Raw genomic sequence first — 18,527 nt, forward strand, 5'->3', positions numbered from 1 at the left:
TGAGGGTTAGGCCTGGGGCACTCCCTCAAGGGACTTGGGTCTGTCTTCTCCCGAATCGTCACCAAACTCCAGCCCTAAAGAAAAATTCTGTGCCTACACAATTAGCCTTGCTAGTGTACAGATCCATGACATCACTTCAGGCCAGTGTGGACGAGGGTGGAAGATGAAGGTGGGGAAGTCCAGGCAGCAACGTGCTTCTCGGGAAAGAAGAAGCAGGCATTTTCACAGCCACCAGAGGGAACCCCTCTGTGCAAAGCCCCGTGGAAAATCCTCTGACCAGAATGACTTGAACAAGACAGCTCTGTGACTCCCCTGAAGGCGTGGAATAAACAGGGGAGTGTTCTTGCCCTACCACCAAATGCAGCTTCTTCAAATCAAAGAAGTCGAGGAAAAACTTGAACATGGCAGTTTGTCAGTCACTTTCTTCTTTGTCCTCTAGAATGCCTGGCAGACTCTTACATGAAGCAGGAACCCTAAAGGACCATCCTATCTTTTGGAAAGCTCAGCAGTCATTTTTATATGGATCCTGCATGTTCAAGTTTATACAACATATCATCAAGTAGTACAGGCAAGAGCAATTTCTTACTCGAATGGCTAGCCTTGTCACATTGAAGGCAAAATCCAAAATGAGTTTCTTTAATGCCCATCAACCTCTCTGACTCACTGTAGAGAAAAGTCTAAGTTCTTGAAGCCTTTTAAATGCCATATTCTGTAGGTCTTTAAAAGGTTTGAAGAATACCTATCCATCTGAAATATATCTCTGTACATCTGGAAAGCCTAACTAACGTAACTACATTATAGATGACTATCTATTAATCTGTATTTCTTATTTATACATTACATTTGGGGTTTTTTTTGAGACATTACATTTTTAAATGAGCTGCACAAATACAATACCTTAAACAAGAGCAGAGATACATATACACAGTGTAACAAATCAACCTTAAATTAATATCAATAGATTAAGATCCATACCAATACAAAGTATTCATTTTTATACCATATCTCCCCCAGCCTTTTTAAGAAAGAGATAAACTGTGACCATTTAACAACTTATAATGAACCCCTTTTAAATGAAAACAAATATTTATAAACAATCATTTTAGGAATTTGAGCACAGTTTTCTCCAAACTGCTTCCTGTTGTTTGTTGGGCGAAGTATTTTTAGGTTCACAGAGACCTTTCGGGGGTCTTGTTCCATTAAACCACATTAGCCTGGAAAAAATGCACATGTTCTCATCTTCTGTGGAAACAAAAGTAGAACCTCTTTTCCAAAGTAACATAACCTTATACTCAAATTTTAAAGTCAAGATACCATTAAAATATATGTTTATCATTATAACGAAATGTCTCTCTGTACTTAGCTCATTCACAGTCAAAAAATTCAAAGAAAGCACAATAATATGCATAATCCAGACTCTTTGTGTATCTTTATTTTTACCTGGCTTTTTTTTACCCTATTACTTTTAGTTTTTATTATCTATACTTCTTTAATCTATGACTATCTGTACTCTTTCTTCTCTCTCTCTATCTCTTAAGCCCATGTACATTTATTCAACACTGTGACCCATTTAGAAGTCTTTTTATCTGAATCTGTCTTTATTGCATATTTTTAATCATTTCTGGACCAGGAGCACCTTTTTTTAATGCTAAGCAAACATGGCTAGGACCAACACTATAGCTTTGCTGCTTGGCTCTGCCCATTCCAACATGGCAGAGATGTGTTTACTGTCTCTGTGAGCCATGCTTACCATCCCAGCTCCAGGAATGCAGTGGGTATATGTTACCATTAAGCAACTTGTAGCACTCTGCTAACAAACCCCATTTAAGTGCTCCATTGCTAGACCCCCACAAAGAGCCAGAGCCATTCATGTCACCAGTATGAACCAGGAAGCTACCTCTTAAAGGAGCCATGCCTCCACTTGCAGCCAGCAAACAGAGCCTATCTGGAAAAAAATGTGGCTACCAAGAAGCTGCACTTGGCTCCCGTTTTGTGGTTCTAGAAGGCATCTTTTTTTCTTAAGTCTTTTTTAAGATCTTATGTGAATCCATTCCCCAAAAGGTGGGCACCATTTTGTAGGTGGAGAATGCACATTCATTCCAGCCACCCAGGCCTGAATAATAACACAGAAACTATATAATTACAACACTGCTTGACATCTTAGCTCAGGCTTCTTATTTAAAAACTCTTACAACTTAAATTAACCCATTTACATTAACCTGTGTATCACCATGAGGCTGTGGTCTGCCAGTAAGGTTCTGGTGTCTTTCTCCTGTGGCAGTTATGTGGCTTCTCCTTGACTCTGTCTACTCTCTCTCTCTCTCTCTCTCTCTCTCTCTCTATATATATATATATATATATATATATATATATATATATATATATATATATCTGTTAAGATTTCCTGCCTGGCTTTATTCTGCCCTGCCATAGGCCAAAGTAGCTTCTTTATTAGCCAATGGTAATAAAATATATTCACAGCATACAGAGGGGAATTCCCACAACAGTAATCCATTGGAAATAACTAAAACCCACCAGCTATTACATTCAAGGGTAGGCGGGGGACTTATTGCACACCTAGCTCTACTCTTTCAAAGCCTTCTTCTCTAAAAGGGATTTAATACTTATAAGTGAATTTAACTGAACCAAACAATTTGACACAAGAGTAAATCTGAAGATTTTTATGTGTTAAAAAGCCAAACTCTAAAGTTTTTTTTAATTAGCTCGTCCAAGGGATGTAGCTCATTGGTAGAATACTTTTTAAGCATGTATGAGCCCCTGAGTCAAATAAATAAGCACACATACACATATATTCTCTCTCTCTCTCTCTCTCTCTCCCTCTCTCTCTCTCTCTCTCTCTCTGTGTGTGTGTGTGTGTGTGTGTGTGTGTGTGTGTGTGTAAAATAAGCCAAATAGAGATCTGCCTCCTGAGTGCTGGAATTTAAAGGCATGTGCAAACAGAAATAGGAATATCAAGGCAAAAAGCAGGACACAAATCTAATCATTGAAATGTTCATTTACCTAGAATCGAGCATTGATTGTGAATTTTTAAATTGGTTCCCATATGGGGCCATCACTTATGTTCCAGTTCATAATTTTCCAGTAAAACCCATCCTGTCCCACGGGGCTACTTCTTCTGAGTCTATGTGGAAGGGGACAGACATACCAAGTTGTGTCCCACTTCAGAATTTGGGCTGGGACAAGGGAAGTCCCCTTCTTCCTGGAGGACAACCTGCAAACCCTGAACTGACAGGAAAAGGGTTATGGCCACTCCAAGGTTGTTCTGCCCCCCTGGAGTGGAGCTGTGCTTGGTTATGAAAGGTCCGAATCCTCGGCAGGTTAGGGTCAGGTGGGAAGGAGAAGTAGAATGGTCAGCAGCCTTGTTCTGCCTTCTTCCTCTGGAGAAAGCTCCACAGCAGAGGGATTCTGAGCTGGGGCTGTGGTCATGCAAACCATCCTTTCCCTTAGTTTCCTCTCACTTCCCCCTCCTGATCCTTTCTCCTACAGTTTCCCATTCTGGAATTCACCATCTGCATGAGCCTCGGAGCAGGGCTGGCTGCCTGAGAGGCAAGGTGTTAGAACAGCTCACACCCAGGAGCTTCTGCATAGCAGTTTAGCCCAGTGTCTCTCACCCGAACACAATGGAAGAGTCACTGACTCCAGAGGAATCCTTCTGCCTTTCTGTCCTTTTTCGAGCCTTCTGATGTGGGACTTTTCTAGGCATTTAGAACTTGGCTTGTGTCACTTGTCCTAACATCTGGCTTACCTGGTTTCAGTCTTTCTTCTTGATTTCCTCTGTGTTCTGTTGTCCACGCTGTGCACCCAGACAGCTTCCTAGTAAGGATTGCACTTTCCTTGTTTTCAGAATGAATAGCCAAGAGACTCCTGTACTGGCATTTCATTTGTATTTTAATAAATAGAGCCTGAAGACAACCACAGTGGCCAGTCTTACAGACCAGGCAGCAACGGCACACACCTTTAATCCCAGTAGGCACACTAGATTACCATAGAAGCCAGGTGGTAGTAGTGCACACCCTTAATCCCAGCACTAAAGAGGAATATAAAACAGGAGGAGACAGCTCTCAGGTTCAGCCACATTTTGAGGTTTCCTGAAGGCAGGATCGCCATTTTCCAACTGAGGTCGAGGTAAGAGCCAGTGGCTGGCTGCTTCTCTTTTCTGGTCTTCAGGTTGAACCCACTATCTGTCTCTGCATTTTTATGAATCATGCTTCAGACCCTCTGCTAACTCTCATTACACATCACACTGTGCAGTTACTTCCTGATGTCGCAGGGACATTAGCATTAGCAATTTCAGTAAAGATTAACGGGACACAGCCATTTCAACCTTTTATTTTTCTTCTATATTTGTCATATTTTCACACTAGATTCAAAGATGTGAAAGAATAAGAGTTTGGCAGTTCCTCAAAAACAAATAGAATGTAAACTTACTGTTAAGACCCATAAAAGTCATTCTTGATTGCATACACAAAGTAATTGGAACCAGAGGTTTTTATTTTTTAATTCATTTTACATTCCAACCAAGGTTCTTCCTCCCCTCTCCCCTCCCCCCTCCCCCTTCCCTCTATTTCCCCATCCACTCCTCCCATGTAAGGTAAGGCTCCTACGGAGAGTCGACACTGTTTGGCATATTATTCGGGGCAGGACCTAGCCACTCCCCTCTGCATAAAGTCTGAGTATGGCATCCCCACATAGGGAATGGGTTCTAACCAGTTAGCTCTTGCACCAGGGATAGATCCTAGTCCTACTGCAAGGGCCCCCTCAGATAGCCCAGGCTTTTCAACTGACTCCCGCATATGGAGGGCCTAGTTCAGACCCGTGGAGGCTCCTCAACTGTCCATCCAGAACTCACAAGTTCCCACGAGCTTCGTTCAGCTGTCTCTGTAGATTTCTCCTTCGTGATCTTGATCTCCCTTGTCAGTGTGTTCCCTCCTTCTCTTTGACTGCATTCCCAGAGCTTGGCCTGGTGCTTGGTTGGGATATACCAGTGATCAATGCACAAGTTACCCAAATGTCTGCTTGGGAATTTATGGATAAACAAAATTTGTTATATCCAAATGCTAGAGTATTATTTATCTATTGAAAAGAAAGTTGTGGACTAGTACAGGCTACAATAGTAAATCAGTAAATATTGAAAGTGTCAGGGAAGGGACATAAGCAAACACACCAAAGGGTAGTTGTGATAATGGCGGGATTTAGATGGAGCTCCTGGAATAGTCAGAATTGTAGAGAGAGGAAGAAGAATGAAGATTACTAAGAGAATAGGAGAGAAGACAGCAATCTGAGGCGATGAAAAGTTCTAGAAGCAAATCCCCTGTAAGCTGGAGAACATGGTAACGCGTTAGTGCCGTTGAACTGGACATTCGGAAATGATAAAAACGGGCAGGTGAGACGGCTCAGAGAGTAATGACGCTTACCTGACCACCTGAGTTCAGTCCCGAGGGCCTGCCACATGGTAGACGCAACCTGACCACCTGAGTTCAGTCCCGAGGGCCTGCCACATGGTAGACGCAACCTGACCACCTGAGTTCAGTCCCGAGGGCCTGCCACATGGTAGACGCAACCTGACCACCTGAGTTCAGTCCCGAGGGCCTGCCACATGGTAGACGCAACCTGACCACCTGAGTTCAGTCCCGAGGGCCTGCCACATGGTAGACGCAACCTGACCACCTGAGTTCAGTCCCGAGGGCCTGCCACATGGTAGACGCAATTACTACATAAAAATAACGCCATGTTTTAAAGGTGAAAATTGAGCTAGAGAGATGGCTCCGTGTTTAAGAGCACTAGTTGCTCTTGCAGTGGATCGAGGTTCAGGTCACTGCTCCCACACAATGACTCACGACCATCTGTAACTCCAGTTCCAGGAGATCCAACACCTATTTCTGGCCTCACACACAGTGTTCAGACACACAAGCAGGCAAATCATTCATACATATAAAATAAAAATAAAACTTTAAAAATTTATGGTTGAAATGGCAAAATTTGCATTGTATCTATTCTATACAGTCCAACATGCACACACATGCGCACATGCGTCTAGTTTCCTGCTTTAACAGTGAGTCACTTACAGCCTGTGACTGCACACTACGTCACTCTCATGAGTTCTAGACATGTTTTCCCAACTGAACCCTCAAGTTCAATATCCAGTATTGATCCCAATGGCTTAGCCACAGCGGACTCTCTCTCCCTGGCAATGGCTGTCCCTTGTCGTAACAGTGACACCCTTCACTAAACTCAGACCTCCTCCGATTCTTTCATCTTCAGTCCTGCACTAACCAGCTCCCAGGCTGTCGTTCTGTTCTCTTTGCTCTAAATTCTGATTTGTTTATTTACTTATTCTTTCTTTCCTTTTAAACAACAGTTCTTTATTCCATGGTTTGAAACACATATCAGAATAACCGTGCTCCCTGAAGTTTAGCAGTGGTGTTCAGTGCAAATCCACACTGCAGTTCTAATGGGTCTCCATAGGTCCCACTTCAGAAAGCCTTGCTCAAAGAGTTCTAAGCACTAGGAGAAGTTAGCAGCAGTGGTTTGATGTTTTCATTGTTGGAGTCAAATATGCAGGTTCTTCTCACTATCCTAGAAAGTGGGAGCTACAGAGTTAGTATAACTTACCAATGCAACGTTGAAGCCATTCAGAAGAACTTAATAACTACTGCCGGGAGGCCGGGAGGCAACTCGATCTGAAGGATGAGATTTGAACACACAGACACACACCACAGTAAATGTCTACTCCAGAAGAGGTGCAAGTGGAACTTCTCATGCACTACAGGAGTCCCTACACTGCAGCAAGCCTGCTTTCTTCCTGGTGTTAGCTGTAGTACTGCAGAGCACTGTGGGCAGTCACTCTGTGCACTGGCACAGGAGACACCTGAATTTGGACTATTGGACAGTTCTGCAGGTCAGACTCTGTCCATTGGCACGCAGTTCCTCTATCTCCGAATATATTCTGTTAAAACCTTGCTCCTTGGCAATCTCACTAAGCAGCTTGATGCTGTAGTCTATGTTCAGGAGACCGAGAAGCACATTTGCTAGAGAAATGTGCTTCTCTGGAGAAATATCACTAAATTTGGCATGAAATTTTTCAGCAGCAAATCATAATCCCAGAAAACCTAGACAACAATGAGGACACTAAGAGAGACATACATGGATCTAATCTACATGAGAAGTAGAAAAAGACAAGATCTCCTGAGTAAATTTGGAGCATGGGGACCTTGGGGAGGCCGGGAGGGGAGTAGAGAAAAATGTAGAGGGGCTGGAGAGATGGCTCAGTGGTTAAGAGCATTGCCTGCTCTTCCAGAGGTCCTGAGTTCAATTCCCAGCAACCACATGGTGGCTCACAACCATCTGTAATGAGGTCTGGCGCCCTCTTCTGGCCTTCAGGCATACACACAGACAAAATATTGTATACATAATAAATAAATATTTTAAAAAATGTAGAGCTCAATAAAAATCAATTTAAAAAAAATCTCTGAGCTCAATCTTTCACCCGTCAGTCACCCTACCCACCCCATCCCTGTAAGCACTGATCTGCCTGCTGCCTCCTTTTATTGAACGGCACCTGTTGAAATCACAGATTGAACCTTTTCTGTTGGCTTCCTTCACTTAGTAGAACTCATTTAAGGCTCAGTCATGTCTTTTCAGCGTTGGTAGATCTTTTATTTTTGGTGCTGAATAATTTTCCTTTGTGTGGCTTACCACAGTCTCCCCATCCATTCCTCCACTGAAAAAAGACATCTTGAGTGTTCCCAAGTTTTGAACAGTATGGATAAAAGTGCTATAAACATGTATTTGCAGTTTTATAAGGGCATAGATTTTCATTTTCTCTTTGACTAGAAAAGAGTACACTTGCTGGATCATATGGTAAGAGGTGGTTTAGTTTTGGATGTGCCAAACTGTATTCCTAAGTTGGCTGGACCCTTTGTATTCCCAGCATGTCTTGCCTTAGTGTTGCCCGTGTTCTGGATTTCAGTCATTTTAATGGGTTTTAATTGGCTTGTTCTTATTTTAACTCACATTTCCCTGGTAGCTGCAATGGGGAGCATCTTTTCATATTTACGTAGCATCTATGTATCTCTTTTGGTGAATTATCTGTTTGGGTCCTTGGTACATTTTCAAAAATCAGTTATGTTCTCGCTGTTAGGTTTTAAGAGTTCTTTATATAATTTAGATAGTAGCCTTTTGTTAGATTTTCTTTTTGCAGTATTTTCTCCCACCCTGTGGTTGTCTTATTCTTTGAGATAAGAAAAGATCCATGATTTTACTCCAAAACAAGGGTCAGTGACCATTTCACAGCATTATGGTTACTGATACAGGTCACACCTCTAAATACTCATGTATTATACAGACAGAAGTTATACATGGCTCTCCCTGGAGATTTGGTGGGGATGCTTGGCTGAAGGAAATTAGAAATAGCACTAAGAAAAGAGGCCACCGATTAAAGGAGCACTTACAGGGGCTTCTCACGGAGCAACTGAGATGCCTGGCTGATAGAGGAAACTCTAAAAGCTAGCTCCATGGCAGCCACTGACACAGAACCTGCCTCCCTCCTTCACAAAGCCCACTTCCCCTTCCATCCTCCCTTGTTTCCCTCTTTCCTTCTTTCCTTCCCTCCTTCCATTCTCCCTTCCTTCCTCCCTCCTTCATCCTCCCTTTCTTCCTTCCATTCCTTACTTCCCCTCCTTCCTTCCTTCTGTCCTCCCTCCCTTCCTTCCATCCCTTTCTTCCCCTCCTTCCTTCCTTCTGTCCTCCCTCCCTTCCTTCCTTCTGTTTTTCCTTCTCTCTTTCTTAGTTTAATCATTGTCTCGCTATGTAGCCAATGGTCTCTCTATATAACCACTATGTGGCCTCAAACCTGCAATCCTCTTGTTGAAGCAGCCTCCTGAATTCTGGACAGGCATGTTTCATGGTGCTTGGTGTAGTATTCTTTCTTGACATTGATTTTATCACAGTACATGTTCAGTAAAGTTATTTGTAATTTACATGCCCATTACAAATTTTTAGAAGAACCCTTGTAAGATGCAGAAAACAATGATGAACCCAGAACTACTTTGTCGATGAGAAGACTTGGGAAAGTAGTCATTTGATTCCAACAAATAAAACATGGTTTGGGGAGATTCAGTACACGGCGGCAGGGCTGGGAGGTCCTCTAAAAGATAAATACCATGTGTTCTCCTGCCAATATAAGGACGTAATACTTCACCATTGTTGCTAGTGGAAAATAACACATTCACTCTAAAAAGAAAGAAAGGATGCAAATGAGTCACCTATTTAAACATTCAGGGTTAAGAAGTCATATAAATTTCTCCGGCCCCTGTCAGAAAACATCAAAGCGACTGGTAGATCGGAGAACAATTGCCTTTTGTTGCCAGTTATGCAGCTCGCCCTGTTCTGGACTGTGTGTCTGCTGCCAGGCCACCTGGCCCTGCCACTGTCCCTGGAGGCTGGAGATGTGAGCGCACTGCAGTGGGAACAGGCCCAGGTATCTGTCCTCTCGCCCCGGGCTCTCTGGCCTCGTCGCCAGCATTCAAGTGTGTTTCTGAATGATCTATCCTTTGATGTTAGTGTGACCGTGGATGTTCCCGTGTACTGTGTAGCATTCCTGGTTGGTGTTAGTGTGACGTGGATATTTCTGTGTACTGTGTATTATTCCTGGTTGGTGTTAGTGTGTCCGTGGATATTCCTGTGTACTGTGTAGCATTCCTGGTTGGTGTTAGTGTGACGTGGATATTTCTGTGTACTGTGTATTATTCCTGGTTGGTGTTAGTGTGTCCGTGGATATTTCTGTGTACTGTGTAGCATTCCTGGTTGGTGTTAGTGTGTCCGTGGATATTTCTGTATACTGTGTAGCATTCCTGGTTGGTGTTAGTGTGACGTGGATATTTCTGTGTACTGTGTATTATTCCTGGTTGGTGTTAGTGTGTCCGTGGATATTCCTGTGTACTGTGTATTATTCCTGGTTGGTGTTAGTGTGACGTGGATATTCCTGTGTAGCGTTCCTGGCTAGAAAACAGAGTACACTTTCTGTGAGGAGCCATGCAAGCTGGCTTCCAGGGCCTCCCTGAACTCTGATTGAGTGCCAGCTCCTGACTCTGCAGTCTAGGTGGACTTAAGAATGTCATTTCATTTCTGACCTTAAATTTTCCAGTGCAGAAACTGGAGAAGTATAGCAACGCTGTCAGCAAGTGGAGCTAGATAAGCTTCTTAATACAGTACTTGAAATATAATTCATGTTCGGGAAACGGAAGTATTGGTATTATTATTTATTGCAACTTGAAATTATTTTCATAAACTGTACTGGCCTCACAGTGAAGAGACCGACAGTCAGAAAGCACCAGCAGAAGGCGTGGCTTTCTTGCATGTGCAATAGATGTTATAACACCATCTGTGTTCTGCCCACAGGATTAGTCTACCAGACAAATAACATGACCATAGGAACTCCCATGTGTGTAGTGGGTGCAGACCATAAGTAACTCTGAATCCAGCATGTCATGTGATCACCAGCGCTATACTGAGAACTCAAAGTCACCTGATTCACATTCTTCTGCCAATTGTGACAGGCATCAGGATAAGCTTTGCTAGCTCAAAAATTGTGTTTCTTCAAATATATTGCTGATAAGTACAGTAATTAGTAAGAATAAAATGTCATATGGTAAAATCAGATAATGATTGGTAAGCTTTAAGTGTAAGAACTATATTTCACATTCAGTTTGACTTTTTTAAAGACCTAATTGATATACTAAACTCAACCACATGAAATCACCAATATTTAACTGGCTTTTCCCTTAATGTTATGCCCAAATCCATGGGTCCCCACAACAGCCAACAAAGACCATGTCCCATATGTAAAAGCAAAGAGCCTTTATTTTAATCAAGTTTGCAAACTTGGTCTCTCCGCAACTCCAACGTATTGGAATATCCGGAGAGCCCCGAAATCAGTTAGAATTGGGTTTTTATAGTAGTAAAAATGGGGGTGAGGGGTTTCTGATGTTCAGGACCCCTGATTGGCTGACATTTGTCTAGAGGTGTCCTGGTGAAGTGCTGGCAGGTGTTTCTATTTACAGTGCCAGGAATTTTCTTTGAATGATCTGCTCTTGAGTAGGGGTCGGATAATCTCGGCCTGCCAGGCATTGATTCAGGGTAAACTATTGAGACTATAGAGTCCCAGGTGATAAAGGTTGGAGGAAGTAAAGAACTTCTTTTCTGCCCTGACTTAGATTATCATGCCTGGCCCCCACATTACCAAAATAGCATTTTAGGGGTTTTGATCCAGTTTTTTCCAGGATGCCCTTACCAACGTGTTTAGGCCTGTTGCTTAGCACACAGATTGTCCAATAGAAGAAAGAGGTCAGCCTGAGCTACACAGTGAGTCCCACGATAGCCTGTACTACAAAACAAGATTCTATCTCGAATCAATAACCAAAGTAGAAAAAAGAATGCAGACATGTCCTCCGGAGAAGTCCATGAAGTCCATGTCATAAAGTCCACGGCTCCGGAAGGGACTCGTGTCTGTTATTTGTCTTAAAGAAAGGGTGCCTCCCGCGGCACCCTCCCTGAGCCTCCTGCTGCACCCTCCCTGAGCCTCCTGCCTCCTGCTGCACCCTCCCTGAGCCTCCTGCTGCACCCTCCCTGAGCCTGTAACTTTTCCTAAAGAAGTTTCTCTGGAAGTGGATGGCAAACACCTGGATGGTCACTGCCAGCTGTTTCTCCTCTCTAAGCATGTGTCTTTATATAAATCAGAGGTGAAAGTTCCATCTCTGCTTTACAGGGTGGTTATAAGGTTTTGTTGAAATAAATATGGAGCAAATGTGCACCTGTCCCTAGGAAGGGTCTTCAGTGCCTTTGTGAGCTGCTGTCAGCTCTCGCCTCTTTGCCTCTTCACGTTCGGGCTGCATCGCAGGACACCTGGAGACTTTCAGACGTTCAGTTATGCACGGGAAGGTATGGGAGGGGGTCTGGTTTATCCCACCACCTCCCAGTGGGTGTGCTAACATAGTGGGTGTGCTAACAGCGAAAGAGTCCGAAGGGAGGAAGAGGAAAGGGAAAAGGGCACTGCGGATAAGGAGATTCTAAACAGATCTGCCACCAACTCAGCTTGTGGACCTGAACAAAGACTTGGGTGCTGTTAACTGTGCTTTCTTCCCGAATGACTAACTCAGACTAGTTAAACAACAATCACGTGATTTCTTCTTCCCTACTGAAATGTAAATAGCCAAATGGCAGCAGCCCTTACCAGGCTAAGGAAACTTAGAACTCCCTGTACGGTCTATGATACCTAATAGTCTTACTTTGTGCTCCAGTGCTCGCTCTCTGTATGCATGTGTGTATGTGTGTGTATGTGTATATATTTGTGTGTATGTATATGTGTGTATGTATGCATGCGTGTGTGAGAGACAGTACAAGAGTATGTGTGTGTATGTATGTGTGTATGTGTGTGCATAATTGTGTGTATGTATATGTGTTTATGTGTATGAATATTTGTGTGTATGTATACGTGTATGTGTATGTATTTGGGTGTATGTATGTGTATGTGTGTATATTTGTGTGTATGTATGTGTGTATATGTATTTGTGTGTATGTATATTTGTGTGTATATGTGTATTTGTATGTATGTATATGTGTGTATGTATATTTGTGTGTGTGTATTTGTATGTATGTATATGTGTGTATGTGTATATATTTGTGTGTGTATAGTGTGTATATATATTGTCTGTATGTATATGTATGTATATGCATGCATGTGCATGTGAGAGACAGTGCAAGAGTGTGTGTGTATGTGTGTGTATAGGCTAGAGGTTGATAGTGGGAGTCTTTAGTGGTCTTCCTACCTCTTCCTCCCTGGCGCTGGAGTTAAAGAAGCACCCAGTTTTTCAGAAGGCCTAGGGATCAAACTCGGGCCCTCAAGTTTTTGAGGCAAGCTCTTCTCTAACTGAACCTTTTTTCCAGCCTTTGGTGTGTTCCCCGAAGACATGCTGATACTTCCTGCTCCTCTAAAAATTAGTTCAAGATATAGAAAGTGGGCAGTGTGTATTGAGAATACAGTGACCCTAAGGATTTCTCTCCATCTTATGCAACAACAGGTCAGCGTTTTCTTGTCAATATTCCATTTCCCTCACTGGGAAACACTCACTTTATTCCATAACTCTACAACGACTCTGTCTTCAAAGAACTATTCAAATCCGCAACAACAGCAGGTAAAAGAGATGCATATTTTTAAATAAAAGATTCTTCACTCTCTATCTACCAGAATTATCTTAGGAAATTCTACCTTCATGACTCTAAAAGAAAGGAAGGCAACAGCCTAGTGGTCAAACTCAAGGAAATGCAGAAATTCTTTGGCCTGCCCATGACTGGAAAGCTGTCCCCCCGTACCATGGAAATAATGCAGAAACCCAGGTGTGGCGTGCCAGATGTTGCAGAATACTCACTAATGCCAGGCAGTCCAAAATGGCAATCCAGAAAAGTTACCTTCAGGTGAGGCTCGCTTTGGCTCATTCTGATGGAGGCAACAAAACCTTTTTCCTGAGGACTCAAACGCTGTCTTCTTGTGTGCTGCCAGAATCGTGTCCTATCCTTCAGACTTGCCACAACTCACGGTGGATCAAATCGTGGCAAAGGCTCTCAGAATGTGGAGTAAGCAAATCCCACTGAACTTCAGGAGGGTGAGGTGGGGCACTGCCGACATCATGATAGGCTTCGCAACAAGAGGTAAGGATGGCTCCGCGGGCTAAATCTGTGTGCTGTTCTACCTTTTGCTATTTATATCAGTGTTCTCTTTTCAAGATTTAAACCCTTCCAAGAGCGCTATAGAGGGCTGTCATTGGTGAAACATGTTTAATGTGTAAGAGGCCTTGGTTTCAGTTCTCATCACACACACACACACACACACACACACACACACACACACACACACACACGTACATTCACACTGTTTTAAGATCTTGACTCCGGTGAGCCTTCCACAGATGGTGGTCACCAGTACTGAGCAGTGGATCTAATAACAGACACCTGGACCAGATTCACAGCTAATCCTGTGTGTGTGTGAAATTGGCTCTTGGTGCCAGGAGGTTAACTAACTGGACCGGCTTCTCTCTCCAACCTTCATAACTGTATGATCTGAAGAGATGAGACAACCGAAGAAAACCTGAGCTGTTAACAAAAATCATGGCATTGTCTTGCAGATCACGGAGACAGCTTCCCGTTCGATGGGCCTGGAAACACTCTGGGTCATGCCTTTGCGCCCGGGCCAGGCCTGGGAGGAGATGCCCACTTTGATGGGGATGAACAGTGGACGGACGGTGAAGGTGCAGGTAGAGTGGCCTATGTCTCTTCTACTGCATATCCTTCTAGAAAGCCCAGACCTACACCCAATTTCATTTTGATCATTGCTTTAATTATAACAATTAGAGACACCTTAAGTGCCAATTCCTGTAGTGCATGCTTTAAATGTTTTAGCTCATTTAATATCTTCTTTTTTAATTTGTGTGTGTGATCTATGTGGAAACCCATAGTGGGAGAGAACTGACTCTCACACATTGTCCTCTGGCCTCCATACGTGTTCTGTGACAGCACACACAAACACGCATGCACACACATGCACACACACACAACACATGCACACACACACATACATGCACATGCACACACACACGCACGCACACACACACATTAAATAAAAATAAAGAAATAGGATAATAAAAAAGTTAACCAGAAGAGGACTTGGGCATTAAACTGGTCATAAACCTGAAGGGTAAGCTGAGGAAAGCCAGAGCAACTAACTACACTCTCCTGGCCCAAAGTTATCGAGAGCTAAAGGGTGAGCTGAGCTGACAACAATGAGTTAGCTCTCTCAGCATTGGGACCACACAGAACAGCTTCTAACTGACGACAAAATTAAAACCAACAGTAATAATATGCAGTGGATTAATTAATTCATCCTTGACAACCTGAGGTGGTGAACACAGTGCCCACACATGAGGCTCCCAAGAACACATTTTCTATGCCTCCTTCAGAAAAGCCTCAACACACAAAGATTTGAAGGGACTGGATCTTTGGCCTTTTCCCAGTTCCCCCTTCTTGCCTTCTGGCAAAGTATATTATTCTCCCCTTGAATGCTGATTTCCTTATAAATTGCTGTAGCCTTTCTTCTGCACTCCCTTTGGCTCCTTGTCTGGGAGGCTGGTTTAGGGTAGGTGTTCCTAACCTTAGGTCTCTTCTCTAAAGGACTCCTTCAGGCTCTCACTATTGTTCTGATGTGAACGTGAAATGTCCCTGAGAGCTCCAGTATTTGAACACTTGGTGCCCAGTAGATGGTGCTGTTCGGGGAACATTCTAGGAGGTAGAGCCTTGCTGGGGGAACATGCCACCAAAGGCGGGCTTTCATGGAGCACCCTCACCTCGTGCTTGCTCTATCTGTCTCTGTGTCTTTCTCTCCTTCACGCTCTGACCCTTTCTCCCTCTCGGTTCCCGTGTGTGTGTGTGTGTGTGTGTGTGTGTGTGTGTGTGTTGTGTGTGTGTGTACACGCGAGCGCATGCATATGTGCATGTGTGTCCTTCCTATGTGTAGATGAAATCTGACCTGCAGATTCCTTTTTTTGTTACCTGCAGTTTCTATCCCTGACATTGTGGATTCTATCCTTCTGCTTCCAGACCAGAAGCCAAAATAAACTCTTCCTTAAGTTGCTTTCGGGCACGGTGTTTTACCACAGCAACAGGAAATCAGTGGTGCTGGAGCAGAAGCCAAGGAATGCTGGGGTGGGGTGGCTGCTGCTTCCATTACGATGTGACAATTGCAGGCCTTTATGCAGTTATTTTAATATTTACTATGTACACTTCTCTGGCTGCAGGAGTGAACTTCCTGTATGCTGCCACCCACGAATTCGGCCACTCTCTGGGTCTGAGTCACTCTTCTGTTCCTGGGTCTGTGATGTACCCTACCTATGAAAACGGCCGCCCAGAAGACTTCGGACTTACGGAAGATGACATTGAAGGCATTCAGAAGTTATATGGTAAGAGTTAATGGCTCTCAAGAAGAAAATGTCAGACTTGAAAGATGTCAAGAAATGGGGACCTGGAGAGTCACAGTGGGACTTAAACCTGGAAACCTGTGCAGTAGGCCAGGGCAGTGGGAAGCTAGTCTGTGTGAGGCCCTCAACACTTCTGTCTGATGCCAATAAACACCTTCCTAGGTGAAGCAACAGCCTTTCTACATCCCTGAAGAGGATGTTCTATGCTGTGCATGCTATCCATCAGACTAAGCTTCTAGCCACTCAGCCACTCCACCACAACCCACATTTCATGCTCTAAGCTTTAGAAGGAAGTCCATGATGGGACAGAAATGTCACCATCCTTCTTTGTTCAGCTCAGATGCAGCAAGAAAGCCCCCATCCCAAGCATCGTCCATAACTGATCACTCCTAAGGAGTTGCCCTACCTGGTTAACAGTGAACCATGCTTCCCTGTTGTTGTAAACATGTAGGGAAAGTGGTCACCCACAGACATAACAGCTATAGGAACCCCTGACCATGAAATCTCTGAATGTTTGTATCCCAGTTTCTCCTTCTTTGTTTTGACCAAATTCTAAAATCAACTTCATCGAAAGTAAAAAATTCTAAAATCAACTTCATCGGTCAGTTTTTGCTTGATGAAGCTCATTGGAAATAGAGTTTGGGAGACAGATGAGAAGCATAGTAAAAAAATCCATGTCCCCAGAAAACTGTAAGGAAAGAACGTTCAAGGGGAAGTGACTTGTGCAGAGGCATGTGGCTTCCATGGCCAAGTCAGTTCCCTGACTGCAGGTGTGGTGACATGTTTCTGCATCTTCCCCTTCTTAAAGCAACACAGACATGAGAATCTGGAATTCCATACTCACCAAAGCCTACCTCACACATAAATGAAGATGAAAATATGCTTTGGAAAGATCTGAGTCTTTGAATGATTAAAAAAAAGGCCTGTACTCAGGGGAAACTGTTTCTACAGGAAGAGAAGTGGATGCAAGCAAGCATCTGCCAAACTTGGGTTCATTGTGGGTCAGCATTTCCCAAGATGTACTCCTAAAGACAAGAGTTGCAAAGGAGGCTATCACAGCAGCACATTACCACCTGCTGTGCTAGAGCCCTAAACAAGTTCTGTGTTGTTCTTACTGTCCTGAGCCTACTGTGTAGACCAGGCTGGCCTTGCACATGCAGCAATCCCGCCCTCTCTGCTTCCCTGTTGCTGGAATTAGAAGCCTGTGCCTCTCACACCTCATCCAGCCGATACAGATGACTTTTTGGGTTTGGTTTGCTTTGTTTGATGCTGGGAATTGAACCTAGGACAATGCTGTACATTGTACATGTGTAGAATTTTCCTATGTGATTTGTGACATCTTAATGTTCGTATTTTCTTCCTTAACAGGAAAGAGGAATGATTCATAGAAGATGTAGACACTTCAGAGAGACTATCTGTACAATCATTGGGTTGTCTGTTGCATTCCCCAATCAGAATGAGCAAACGCCCTTCCTGGACTACATGTGCTTCATTTTTTTTATAGTACTGGGGTGGGTTCTGCATATCCCTCTGAGGCTCATCTTTACTGGATGATTCTGACTAGTCTCAGGTGGCATGAAGTTGATAGACATAAATAAATATGTGCACAAGTAATACCATCGCTATTCTGTGGAGAAATTACTCATGTTTGAGAGAACATTTTCTTTTTTTTTTCTCATTTTTTTATTCAAGATTTCCATCTCCTCCCCCTTCCCTCCCCTCCCTTCCACCCATACCCCCACTCCACCCCTCTCCAAAGACAAAGAGCCATCAGGGTTCCCTTCACTATGTTAAGTCCAAGGTCCTCCCAGCTCCCCCTAAGTCCAGGAAGGTGAGCAACCAAACTGACAAGGCTCACAGTGAGCCCGTCCATGCTGTAGGGTTCATGTTCATTGCCATTGTCCTTGGTTTCTCAGTCCTCCTCCACCGTCAGCCACATTCAGAGAGTCTGGTTTGGTCCCCTGTTCCATCAGTCCCATTCCGACTGGACTTGGTGGTCTCCCGTTAGATCTGTCCCACCGTCTCAATGGGTAAACGCACTCCTCGCGGTCCTGGCTTCCTTGCTCATGATCTCCCTCCTTTTGCTCCTCATCAGGACCTTGAGAGCTCAGTCTAGTGCTCCTATGTGGGGCTCTGTCATTTTCTCCATCCAATGCCAGGTGAAGGTTCTATGGTGATATGCAAGATATTCATGAGTATGACAATAGGATCTGGACATTTCTGGCATCCTCTCCTCAGCTGCCCTAGGAACTAGCTGGGGTCGTCTTCCTGGACACCTGGGAACCCCTCTAGAGTCAAGTCTCTGCCAACCCTAGAATGGCTCCCTTAACTAAGATATATAATTCCTTATTCCCATATCCACCCTTCCTATACCCCAACCATCCTATTCCCCCAAGCTCTTCCCATCCTCCACTTCACCCTTTTCTCTCCCCATCCCCCCATCCCACCCCACCCCCATGTTCACATTTTTTGTCCGGCAATCTT

At 43.8% G+C, this 18,527-nt stretch overlaps 1 protein-coding gene across 1 annotated transcript; it reads left to right on the forward strand.

The window, feature by feature from the left end:
- The first annotated feature begins 9,388 nt into the window (after nucleotides 1-9,388).
- Nucleotides 9,389-17,128, forward strand: Mmp7 (matrix metallopeptidase 7). The gene is made up of 6 exons (XM_038322110.2): nucleotides 9,389-9,499; nucleotides 13,265-13,491; nucleotides 13,577-13,725; nucleotides 14,199-14,327; nucleotides 15,864-16,025; nucleotides 16,995-17,128. The coding sequence occupies exons 1-6, from the start codon at nucleotides 9,392-9,394 to the stop codon at nucleotides 17,126-17,128; spliced, it is 909 nt and encodes a 302-aa protein (XP_038178038.2). The 5' UTR covers nucleotides 9,389-9,391.
- Nucleotides 17,129-18,527: the final 1,399 nt, after the last annotated feature.

Source organism: Arvicola amphibius, chromosome 3 (genome assembly GCF_903992535.2).
Source record: "Arvicola amphibius chromosome 3, mArvAmp1.2, whole genome shotgun sequence".
In the NCBI taxonomy this organism is placed as follows: domain Eukaryota; kingdom Metazoa; phylum Chordata; class Mammalia; order Rodentia; family Cricetidae; genus Arvicola; species Arvicola amphibius.

Bases quoted from the DNA above. Each gene is read 5' to 3' on its own strand.
- Mmp7 (XM_038322110.2), top strand. From the start codon at position 9,392: ATGCAGCTCGCCCTGTTCTGGACTGTGTGTCTGCTGCCAGGCCACCTG. The intron at 9,500-13,264 runs GTATCTGTCCTC...TCTATCTACCAG, and splicing joins TGCAGTGGGAACAGGCCCAG to AATTATCTTAGGAAATTCTA. The intron at 16,026-16,994 runs GTAAGAGTTAAT...CTGTTTCTACAG, and splicing joins AGGCATTCAGAAGTTATATG to GAAGAGAAGTGGATGCAAGC.